We start from the raw sequence: 13,030 nt of genomic DNA, 5'->3' as shown, positions 1-13,030 counted from the left end.
CCTCTGTTGCAGTTTTACATCAAAATTGAAGGAAGGAGACAACAGAAGATAAAAGCATACTTTTGAGCATTGATTCCATCAATGGCCTGGATCATCCTCTCATTCAGTTCCTCCTCAAACCGCCTTTTCTGTGATTTTGTTCTGGAATGAAAAATGAGGGAAGTTACTTTGGAAAATCATTACATTGTTAATAAACATTAACTTTAAACAATGAGGTGATAGTTGGCATAAACTTGTGAGGATAATAACAATTCTTCACCATTTATGATTCAATAGCAGCTACAGGCTTCAGACATGCTGAGCCTCATAACAAACTCTTAACAAAAACAGCATAAGCTACAGAGTCTGACACACACACAAACCTCGAGCTTGGCTATTAGGGAGCACGTAGAAAACAAATACAAGAGGACATTTGATAAAAACAAACAAACGAATAAAAACATCAAGAAAGTTCAAGAGATTCTGGTTGAAGGAAGGTCTTCCGTAGTCTTATGCGTTCATGAAAAAGAAAGGCAATATGCTCAAATTCATAAAGCATTCCTGTTTCTTGTAGTTATTTTTAAAAATCCATGTCAGAATTGTATGATGAGCAACAATGTGTTAGTGCACTGAGGCATAATAAGTATTATCTACCGAAAGCCTGCTAACTCTTCTTTTCTTGGAAATATTTGATTATTTTTGATCAGAAAACTGAGCATTAAGTCTGAAATTAATTTCAAACATATGTCATGTTTCTTTATTTACAACTTTTAACACAACTGCAATGGAAAAAAGAAAGGATCTTTTCATTTGGCTCAGCATGAACCCAGCAGAGGATCATCAGAATGGGTTTGTCTTTGCTAACATATGTACTGCAAACATCATCAGTCCTTTCTGCAGTTGCATTCTCCTTGAAAATGGAATATTTCAAATATTGCCAGATTATGTCTCTGCCTCTTGAAAACTGAAATTCAAGGCAACTTAGTGACAGTGTTTTGTAAGAAGTCAACAGTCAGATCTGAAAATTTACTATTTCCTTGTCAAAATTTTCTTAACCTACAAATTGAACCCTGCCAAAGGTAACATGGATTTTCTTCGACATCATGGTTGTGGATTATTTCCTCAAAACTGATAACCTGTTGCAGAATTCAAAGTCACTCAGAGATTATATTAGTGTATTTACACTAACTTTAAACAACCGAACTGATTTTATGCCTATTCAATGCAATAGAATTTAGGTAAGAAAGTATTTACACCTTATTTTTCACACACAAAATAATCTGCCTAGAAGAAATAACTAGACAGATGAGGAGAGACACGATCTAATCACACTTAATCTTCTTGGCAGATCCCTAACAACGTAAGACTATCATGTAACTAGATAAGAGCTAACACTGCCACAAACAGAAGCCTACAGTCAGGCTTCAAATCCCACATTTTCATATTCTAATAAAATACTGATTTTCAAGGTGCTTACTATCATTTCAGCTCTCTCCTGTGGGAATGACTAACCAGCTTATCTAGAATCCTAGTTATATGCTTCACTATGGGCATCACACTCCACCAAGGGTTTCCAGAAACTCCTTCCATAAGATGGTATCAAGACACATGGTAACATTTGTACCTTTTGGAGCTATTTTAGAGAGAAATTTGGCAACACAAAAGCAAGAACATCTCAGAATCTTAAAGAACTGCATTATTTGCAAATACCACAGTCCAATGATCTTTCTTTTTCCCATATGTCTGATAGAAGTCCTTTTGATGTGCTGTCCAAATGTAAATGCTCAGTTAAAATCAGGTACTGTTTTTATTAATACCATGCATATTCAGTCAAAGCTTGTTCATCTTCTGGAATTTAGCTACATTTTAGGTAATTACATAGCTCTACAGTAACCTGTGATTTGTTGAGGAGACATTTACCAAGCAGAGAGATGGCGAAGGAACAGAGAGATGACACGTTTGCATAACCAAAGACAATAAAAATACAAATTTTAAACGGTTCTTTCAAGCTATTTTATGGTATTGGTGATGTTATTTATAATTTATATTTATATTATATTTATAAATTATCTCAAGTGTAATTGTGTCATTAAAATAAAAATTACCCAATCCAGGTTTCTGACAGTCCTAAGCATGTTTTTTAAACAGACGTCTTTATTTCTTTGATTTACAAATTCTGGGTGTTTTTAAAGAAGTGATCAGTTGAACCCTGTTTCCATTTTTCACCATCTTGCCCCAGTCATTGAAGTACCAAGAAGGAGAACAAAAACTCAAAGCTATTCTGATTTTGCAAACATTTTATGTAGTGGGAGTTTTGTAGAAGACTACAAAATACATTTTAAATGTTTACTGCTGCAAACATACTACAGACTTTGTAATAATAAAACTCAATGCAAATTAAAAGCAATTAATAAAATATATAAAAAGTCTCTTTTAGTACATATTATTAGTGGCTGTAACACAAATTATTAACAGCCCTTACTGTCTTCCCTTTTCTTACCCCTCTGTGCCTCCTCTCAGTTTTCATGTCTATAATTTTCTCCCCACTGATAAGAGTAATTAGGTTGTTAGGAGAAATGAATAGTACCCCATCAACACACTTATACTAATTCAGAATAGTGCTATTTGTTAGCAGGAAGTATATTCACAATTCATAAGTGACATGTCTGCGAAGTCTCTTTCAAAGAACCACAGAATCATTTTGGTTGAAACAGACCCTCCAGATCAAGCCCAACTGTTAACCTAACACTGGCACTAAAACACTTCCCTAAGAACCTCATCTACGCATCTCTAACACCTTCAGGAACGGTGACTCCACCACTTCCCTGGGCAGCCTGTTCCAATGCCTGACAACACTTTCCGTGAAGAATTTTTTCCTAATATCCAATCTAAACCTGCCCTGGCACAACTTGAGGCCATTTCCTCTCGTCCTATCACTTGCTACTTGGGAGAAGAGACTGGCATTCTCCATGCTACAACCTTCTTTCAGGTAGTTATATACAGGGATAAGGTCTCCCCTCAGCCTCCTTTTCTCCAGGCTAAACAGCCTTCTCTGTGTAAGACGATTGGGTGAGAAATGGCCCCAGTATTTTGAAAGCATGCCTTACATATATATATATAAGAATGCGTATAAATGTGTATGTGTTCATGTGGATTTATATGAATAAGTGATTTTTTAAAAATAATTTTACCTCTCTCTGCAACGCTGAAAATGATACTGCCCCATGGGAACATCCTAAAAAACAAAAGAAAATACCTATGAACTATAATAGACTTTGACAAAATTAAGTTGCTTTAAAAATAGTACAGAAAACAAAGTAAGAAGAAAAGTTTCCAATACAAATGCTTTTAGCATTAGATTAAAACTGTCTAAAAGAGAAATACAGCCAAGAGAGAAGATGGAGTGACCTGCAGACAAAATGATCTATCATTATAAACACTAAATAACTAATACAACAGTTTGAATCCAAGAATGTTTTGCTCTACTGGAAAGGCAATGCTTCAAAGTCACCAGTTTTAATGTTGCCCAAAGTCCTGCCACCTTGATAAAAAACAGTGTTAAGTGTTTTTGAAAAAACAGATTTGAGCGGCCAAATACAGGCAATGGTCATTATTTTTTATTGATAAGCAACAACGGCCATCACAACCACATTTATTTTGTGAAGAATAAAGATGGCTGGGTACTTTCTGTAATGAACACATCACAATCCACATCTGATACACTGCATTTACTGAACAAGATGGGCTAGGGTCCTCAATCATATGTTCTCATATACAACAGGAACAAAATGAATGCCAGTGTTGAAAACTATGAGAATTTCCCTTCATGTTTTCACTTTTCAGAAGTAGAGGATAATGCAATGTAAAAGGTGCAGACTGACAGCATCTAACTGACAGCAGTAAAATAGTGTTAGCAAAATTAAAAAGGAATCTTTTCTGTTCAGTGTAAGAGATGTAACATTGCACTATAGTATTGGGAAACTCAAGGCATCAGCCATAGCAGATGACTGGTTAGTGCAACTTCAAAAGCTAAATGTTACATGAGCATGGGTTTGGTTCCCAGAGAACATTTCTAATGAAGTCCATTCCAGATACCACAGGGATATTCTAACTTCACAGCCTTTGCTCCTGGTCTCACCATGTTCCAAATGGACAATGTGGCTAAATAGCCAATAAGTCTCAGGTAATGTCTCTGTACCAAAGCTGTGCCTTCCCAAAGATGTTGCAGTCTGGCTTTATGTTCAAAATGTCTTTTCACAAGGTGAACAGAAGCCACTCCATGTGCTCTGCCTGGGGCTCAGGCTCAGAGGGTCAAATTGTGTGTTTTAGTGAGTACGTTTGACTCCTTATAATATAAACTTATAGCAAGACATGGCTCCTTAGAGTCTAATCCAAAGGTCTTATGCAAATGGAAAAGCTCCCAGCACTTTCACTAGCTTTATGTACAAATAGGTGTATATCATTCTGTCAGAAATAACCAGGTATTTAGCAGTGAGCACCTTTTTCCTTTCAAATATTGATAAATTGTACGAAATGACATAAGTAGGCCCCTACTGTTGTGCTAATCTTGCCGTTTTCAGTGGTCATGCTGTCCCTGTGGTGCAAATGTGCAAATGGCTTGGCTGCTCCCCAAGATTCCAGGTACCGGGTCATGCGGACAGAAGCTCTCATTTTGGCTCCGTCAAGAGTATGTCGAGGTCTAATGTGGTGCTGAGGGCTTCGCTTCTCTCCCTGGTTGATAGAGGAAAAAAAGGTGATATCAGCCTTGGTGTTCACAAACCTTTTGAAGCAGTAATGTGTCATCTGGTACCACATATCCGTGTGCTTAGGAACTTAAAAATGGAGAGATGCTAAGAACCTGCAATTCTTAATGATATTGCTGGGAAATATCAGAGACTTATTTCTGAAGAGCGGGAAATATTTGCAATGCTAACATTATGTATTTGTAGGCATCAGTAATAACTCTGATCAATACCTTATGGTAGTGAATTATTCAATAAAGAGATTAGTGCTCCTGCTCAAAAATAACTGTGACTGGCCACAAAATAAAAGTACTACTAACCTTAGGATTGATTACAAAGTAAGTCTTAACATTATGCTCTTTCAGATATGGGTCCCTCACATCTCCATCCCCATCTTCCACTTTGTAAGCTCCATTCAAATGTGCCAAGGTGACTGAGGTGATGTGAACACGGCTGAAATTATATTTTAAAAGAATGACAGAATCATAAATACCGATCAAAAGCATAATTTGAACCTGATCAACCTTTTTTACTAGCTTTTGGATATACTTTTCATACACTGATCACTTCAATTACATACCCTTTAGTTTCACTCTTAGAAGTTCTAATGGACATAAATATAAAGTTTTCCATTCACAAAAAAAATGCTCCTTAAATCACAGGAAATACTGAGTGCCCACGTTTGTTTGTTTGTTTGTTTTTTCCTAAAGACAGCACTAAGAATTAATTCAGGCTTCTCCATGAAGGCAGATGGCTGAAGACATGGTAGCTATGCTTTTCTCCACGATACAGAAATCCACATGTCCAAAGATTAACAGAGAAGCCTCTTACCCCGGGACTCCTCCAGCTTCCATGTGGTTTGCCAGAGTAACATCATGCGACCACACATCATACTGCCACTTCTGTAGCCCAATAACGCCACAAAGCACGTTCCCAGAGTGCACTCCTACGCGCATGTTGATATCAACTCCAGTTGCATCTCTCACTTTCCTGTAGTTGAGAAGAAAACCTGTGTTGGTATACTTAACAGGGCTTTCGTTTTCTTTTAATTTACCAGTCAAATTATCAGTAACAACAGTGATAACATTTATTTCTCTTTAACATTGCCGCCATTCTTTTTATGCCAAGACTATTTTCATGTATTACCTTTCCCATAATCTATATTTGCAACTTTGTAGTAAATATTACTCCCCTAGTCCATTTATGAGTTCCCATTTTTTACTCATCTGAAATTATTTGGGAAGGCTCAACTAAGAAGTGGAAATGTTCAGTGTCATGGTAGAACCTAGGGACTCTTTTTTTTTCTGGGGGCAGCCTTCGATATGGCTTTAAATGCAGCAACAGTCCAACAAACATATTTTGGAGGTCTGGAACTAGTTACATGCCCTTCTATCTGAAGAGTCTATTATCTGTGTTTGAGATCTTCACATATCTGGCTTCTGTCAGGTCCCATCACTCTTGCATGCCTGCTTGCAAATGGTTCTGCTTTGAGCAGGACAAAAAGCACAGCACCTCAGGATATTCTACAGGCCGGTGGCTCATACACTTTTTGGGGTTATGGGCTCAGTGCCATTCAAGCTGTGGAGAAAACAAGCTCAACAGCCTTCCACATGGTTGGTGAACGCTGTACTTACTAGATCATTACACAAAGAATGAGAGGCCACCCTCACTGCCCAGACCACATCTAAACCTTTGACCTTTCCAATGACTTAAGCCAGAGTTGAAGTATCTGTTCACCCCAACCCAAATCTCAGAAAAGCCCTACACATACGATAGGCATTAATCTTTCCAGAAGAGGCTCTTCTGAATCACAGGTGGGTGACTAAAGTCAAACAAACAGAACATTTTCAGACATATGTCATATGGGTACCTAATGACATATGTAAAGAGTTATAAAATGAATTCAGATGTCTACAGGCTTACACTGTTCTAAAAGGTGGGAAGATCATAACTGGACATATGTATTTAAGCCCCAACTCATGTGCAACAAAACCTAACCAGTAATAAGGAACATGTACATACATTTTTCTTGGAGGAATTCAGGATGTTGATGGAAGGAACAACTACAGAAAATAAGAAACCTAAATGGCTCCTGTCTATGAGTCAGGTTCATAATTCTAGCAAAATCTTCAGTCTCAATGATGAGAATGATCAGCTCTGTACCTTCTGAATTACAGAATTAAACTGTCCTGTTTCTCCTTTTTTTTTTTTTTTTTTTGTTTAAAGGGGACATAGAGCTTAACAGGCTCAATTTGATATGATAAATCCTACATTTAATGACTGAAAGTAATTTGTTAAACTGTGTTTTGAAGTTAGCAAAAAGAACAGAGAACTTTTTTAAGTCTTTCAGTCTCCATCAAGTGTTCATTGGTATGTCCTTTCACTTGGACATTTTACACTGCTCTTATGTAGCTGACACAACTTGAAAATGAACTGCTTGCAAATGGTCTTTGTAAGCAGTTGGCAAATGACAAACACCACTTTGTTCTGCACAAGGAATATGACATAAGCTTAATAATTTGGAAAATAAAAGTGTTTCACAAAACTGGGCAAAGTGGAAGAGGAACATTTATCCTCTAGAAGTGCTTGTTGAAAGGCTGCCCTGCCATATTCTGCAGAGCAAGCCATAAATACTGCTTTATAATAAGCTCTCAGGAGTTAAGAGAAGAGCAAGTAGAATATGTGCCAGAACTGAATCTTCTCTTCTGCCTCACAAATTAAAGAAACTACAGAAGATTTTAAATTAGAAGTGTTACTCTGGACCAAATTAGGGTTTAGTACTTCTCTCCTGCATTCCCTGAACACTGATGATGCAGGCACTGAATGTGTCTAAGACCATAGTTGCTCACATCCCCATAGGATACTTGTCTTGCCTACCCAAGCATATCTGAAACTTTCCACTATTATGTATTTCATTTTTTGCTCCCACAGTCTCCCCAGTTTCCCTCAGCACACCGCAGTGTGTGTGCCCATCCTGGCTGGGCAGTCAAACTACTCATCACGACTGCATTTTTCCTACTGCAGCCTGGATTTTGAGTTTATAAAGATTCTATGTTTTTCACAGGTATGGTTAGCTTGCAGGTAGTTGTAGCAACTTTACTCCATGCAAGTAAGAATTCAGGTCATAGGAAAGCATCTACTCTGTTTACTTGAGCTTTATTCATTGGTTATTCTGGACTAACGTATCTAAGACTCACCTAGACCTGTCTTACTCACTTTAACACATTCAGTTTGCCTTGAGCATTCAGTACGCTGAAAATTCCCAGCTTTAAAAGCATAGTTCCCTTTTAGTTCAGACCTATAAAAATTAAATAATACCTAAAAATACATGTATATTTTATTTAGTATCTAGCTTTCAAATTGGCATAACCACCTCATCCAACAGTTTATTTCACTTTCCGCTGAAATGGAACTCATTTCATGCTACCAAATCAAAGACAGACTTTGAGAATGTGTGGCTCAGAAACATGTAAATTAGGAAATCACCAAACAGAAAAGGGTTTTTTTCCTTAACAGATAAGCTCTAGCCTTAAAGCAGCCAGTTAAGGTGGCCAGCTCTCAATATCACAGGCAGCAGTGGAATCTATGGCTTGATAAGGTGAGCATTCTCCTCCTGGTCCCGCAGGCTGTAGACTATAAGAAACATTGGATTTGTTCTGACATAGAGCAGAGAAGCAAAGCAATTAATCGATTGGACTAGATGATCTTTCGAGGTCCCTTCCAATCCCTAACATTCTTTGATTCTGTGACTCTGTGTAATGGGACTACTAACATGTTTAAATGGAAACAATCCATAGTGTAGTGAGGCTCAATTGCTCAAAATGAAGCTACACATCATTAGGAAACAATACTGAATGAGGCTTTGTACTACAGGTCTCCTGGCAATTTGGTAGAATTTTCCTTTTTTTCTTCAAAGAGAACTGGAACTGAAATCATATTCAGGTGGTAAAATCTATACAGAACCATTAATTTAAACAGCAAACTGCTTTATTCCCGTACCTTACGCACTGAGGGGTCAGTTTGCACCTTAGTGACTGAATATAACAAAAACTCGTATCTGACAAAAAAAGATATTTTAGACAGAGCGAGTCAAACTTACATTGGGTGACACACATCCAAGAGTGAAAGTATTACTACTTATAGTTATATAGGCCACAGAAGTATTTCAGGAGATGCTTCCACAAAAAGATGCAGCAATCACACAAGAAAATATAGAGTTGATTAATGATCAGCATTTTTTATTCACTTCCAGGCTGCAACACTTGACATAATACTTTGAAAGCATTTGAAAACACAGGGTACAGATTTCTCACTTCTTACAGAGATGTAAACAGGTTGTGACAATCAGGCATCTGTCTACAGAAGTGCTGTGGATTCTGACTACAGTAAGTCAGATCAGAATGTGGTGCACAATTAGAAGATAATTTTCTAGTCTATAAGGCTGCTCTTACCAAGGATGATCTTATCATCCAGCATTAACAATGAACATACTTCACAGCAGCTTGAGAAGAAAGTTATTTCAAAGAACATCGAGAAATTCTGAAGTATTACGAACTACAGATTGCTCTCCAAGCTCAAGTAAAGCACTGCAATGTGATGTGTAAAATTAGACTTTCAGTTCTTCATGAAGGGCAATTTATGGCTTGAGCTTAGCATTGTTTTTCCACCAGACTGTGACCTTCTGTACTTTTTTCTCTTAAGTAAAAAAGCAACAGGTCGACCAGGAACTCTATGCCAATGCTTTTAACTCACATTTATCACACAGCACACAGATGTTTAGAAATGTCAACCAGAAAGCTCTCATTCTCACTGAAAGGCTGTGGAAAAAACTCAATATTTTTAAGCCAACCAAGGTGAGGAGTCAGGACTTAGGGACAGACATTGTTTCACCTACTGCTCTACCAAAGGGATGTTAGCTTTAGTTCCTAATCTGCTAGAGAAGCAGTTGGTTTGATGATAGTCATGTTCTAGTATATCTAAATGAAAAAGAGAAAGCATCCAGTGAAAGCAACTGAGGAAATAACCAAATCTGTATATTTTAATGCTTGGCAAGGAGAAGTACTCTAAGAATCATTTAAAAAATATATTTATTTGGACACATTGTAAGGTATAACCATACCTGGATGAAGCAAAAACAGTTTAGAAAATGCAGCAACCTGATTCCTTCACTGAGTTTAGTTCTACTAAAGAACCCTAAATCAAGGAGATCAAAATCCTAGTTTCCACAAATATTGCACCTTTTCCATGAATACTTCAAAAGGAAAAGAAACAAATTTGCATTAATTAGTGTACCCATACACTAATTATCCAGGATTGAATTACAAGACCAGGCAAATGAAAGCCAAAACCCTCTTATGACAACAGTTACACACATATGAGGGTACTATTTAAGGATTTGAGGAACCACTTTTGTATGCCTGTTTAGTTAATCATTGAGACAATGTGACTATTCAACATAACTATCCATTTCATTATAAGGTGCACACCACACATACACCTCACAAGATTGAGGTAATTTCTTACTTTGCTACCTGGACAGTGGTAAATGTGATTTGGGCAAAACCATCAAACTTGGAAATGAAGCTTGCAGAAGAGCATATCAAGGTTTAAAACCAAAGTCCAATTAAAAAAAAAAATTAAAAAACACACAGGTGACTACCAAATATCCAGACCTTCCCATGATATATATTTTTGAAAAATGTAGCTCACCTTGATGTATGTAATTTTACTCAAAGGAAACTTAGCTTTTCTATGGAAAAGATACTAAGATACTTGTCCCATTAATGATAACTGCTATAAGTAACCATTTACAGTACTTTAAGTCTTAAAAGCTAAAAAGAACTTCAGGAATGAATTACAGAAGATGAATGATCTGACTTTGGTTAAAAAAAAAAAAAAAAAAAAAGAGGTGGAAGTTTTTTTAATTGACCTTTCCTTACAAAATGTTTTCTAAATAAGCTAACAGAATCAGATTGTTGCTTAACAAATAAACTGCAATACTGAGCTGAAGTTTCTTGATAGGCAGGTTTAAGACCCTTCAGCATTACATGCAGACATCCAAACTAGGTTTAAATATAAATACCCTCATACTGAATTAAGTCCAGCTTTGGTGGCAGAACTCATTCGGGGCAGGTAGCTTACGGAAGAGTTACTTCTATTCTGCACCGAGAGTTCACACAGCAGTCAGGTGAAGAGAAGAGACAGAGCAAATCTGCCCTTTTGCAAGACTTCTTTGAAGTCTCATCATCTTCAGAACTGCTCAAGTTGCCTATAATCTCTTCCCAATCTACTTTTCAAGTAATAAACTAGAGGATTCCTCAAGTATGCCCATAGTTGTATCCTCAGATGCCTACAAGTATTAACCCATCAGATACAACCATCTTTTTCCCCCTTCACAATCATATCAAGCCTCCTGTTATTACATGAGTTACTTGAAATAAGCTACAACTGCTGTTTCAAAAGCAATCCCATCAGGATTCTCAAATACCTTGTTCAGTTTTCTGCTTCAAAGACAGCACAAGCACAATGATTATGGGAAAGAAATAAGGGACAAATACAGTAACTCAAAAATCCAAAATACTGCTGCTAAGCACAGAATTCTCAATAATGCCTTAATGTGTTAACTCACAAAACTTTTCAGAAAGTCCTGACCTAAAAAAATAATTACAGAAAAGTTGAAACTAAACCTAAATCTGGGGTCTAGTAAGACAGCCATATTTATTTACTCATTTAACAACACGGGAAGTAGGCCTCTCAGCCTCGTAATCTGTAAGTCGTTAGAAATGTCTTTGGTAGACAGGGCTTGAGGCATCTTAATTGTGGAGGAGCAGCTGCTTCTGACCACCGTTGAACTCCAAACGCAGCAGGAGCCAGAAGCTCCGGCCTCTCACAGAGCCATTTGACTAATAGGTGGGTGGCAGCATCATGACGTAGCAAAAAGCAAAGCTTTTAAGACCTAAGTGATATCTGTTGGAATAGTCACCTCATAATCACAGATTCACAGAATAGCTGAGGTCAGAAGGGATATCTGGAGATTGTCTAGTCCAGCTCCTGCTCAAAACAGGGCCAGCAGGTTGCCTAGGGCCATACTAGTTGGATTTTGAGTATCACCAAGGCTGGTAACTCCACAATCTCTCTGCACAACCTGTGCCAGTGCTCAGTCACCCTCAGAGTGAAAAAAGTGTTTCCTGATGTTCAGATGGAACCTCCTGTATTTGAGTTTGTACCTGTCATCTCTTGTCCTGTCAGTGGGCACCACCAAAGAGACTGGCTCAATTTTCTTTTCACTCTCCCTTCAGGTATTTAAATGCATTGATGAGATTTTTCCCTGTCAGCTTTCTCTTATCCAGGTTGAACAGTCCCAGGTCTTTCAGCCTTTTCTCAGTTGAGCAATGTTCCAGGTCCTTAATCATCTTTATGATGTAGTGATGAGATAGACTGGCAAAAATCAACATCTTAAAACATTTATTTGCTGAGTCTGAGATTAAGATTACCATGCTCAACCTTGTAGTGAAACACACCAACTACTGCAGGTCTGAAAGTTTCAACCAGTAGCACAGCTACAGACAGAAAAGAGGCAGAATTTTTATTGTTGAATATTTAACAAAAAGTTCAGCACTTACTTAATGGCTTCACACATGTCCAGTCCCATTTTCACACAATTCTTGGCATGATTTTGAAGAGAAATAGGTAGTCCAGAAACACAGTAATAGCAGTCACCTAGGATTTTAATTCTCATACATTCGTTTTCCTGGAAGAAAAAGCAAGGTGAGACCATCACTTTCAACTTAAATTACATAAAAGAAGATTAATGTTACAAAGACTGACTTAAATGACATTAGCAAAATCATTCTACTTAAGGTTATTTCAGCAGAGAAGGATTTTGCTTGCTAAAAAAGAAGTGCTGTCAGAGAGTTTTGTTCAGATGATTCCTCCATCTGTTATGGTCCTTAATGGGCAAAACTAGGAAGTACGTTCACTGCAAAACATCCGCAGTGTTGCTCACACCTTAGATTAAAGAAATGAGCCCAGGTATCATGTACTCAATGTAAATAAAGTATTTTTGTTTGAAATATGGAATCAAAATTCCACATTCACATCTTTGAAGAGGGACTATGCAATATTACATGAAACAAGCAATCATAATCTTATTTCTGTCTTTTGTACTCTAAGGCAATCTAAAGTTTGGTGGTTTTTAACCAACACTGAACAATAGTTTTTGAACTAATAAAAAACACAGAAAATTTGTATCTGTTTTAGTGTTTCTATTTCACCTTTGCACACAGCATGAAGTTTGATGTAATTTTTAT

The 13,030-nt window shown here is 37.2% G+C and overlaps 1 protein-coding gene across 1 annotated transcript in view; it reads right to left on the bottom strand.

Annotated features, from left to right (window-relative positions):
• ADCY2 (adenylate cyclase 2) overlaps positions 1-13,030 on the bottom strand; it is a gene marked incomplete at both ends in the record, with an annotated part of 223,790 nt that overhangs the window by 67,581 nt on the left and 143,179 nt on the right. The window contains 6 exons of the mRNA XM_080339994.1: positions 61-141; positions 3,171-3,214; positions 4,534-4,710; positions 5,042-5,174; positions 5,553-5,711; positions 12,344-12,471. Of these exons, the coding sequence (XP_080196120.1) occupies positions 61-141; positions 3,171-3,214; positions 4,534-4,710; positions 5,042-5,174; positions 5,553-5,711; positions 12,344-12,471 (722 nt within the window). The remainder of the gene's footprint in view (positions 1-60; positions 142-3,170; positions 3,215-4,533; positions 4,711-5,041; positions 5,175-5,552; positions 5,712-12,343; positions 12,472-13,030) is intronic.

Source organism: Nesoenas mayeri (genome assembly GCF_963082525.1).
Source record: "Nesoenas mayeri genome assembly, chromosome: 2".
In the NCBI taxonomy this organism is placed as follows: Eukaryota; Metazoa; Chordata; class Aves; order Columbiformes; family Columbidae; genus Nesoenas; species Nesoenas mayeri.
This window is presented reverse-complemented; position numbering and strand designations above follow the sequence as displayed.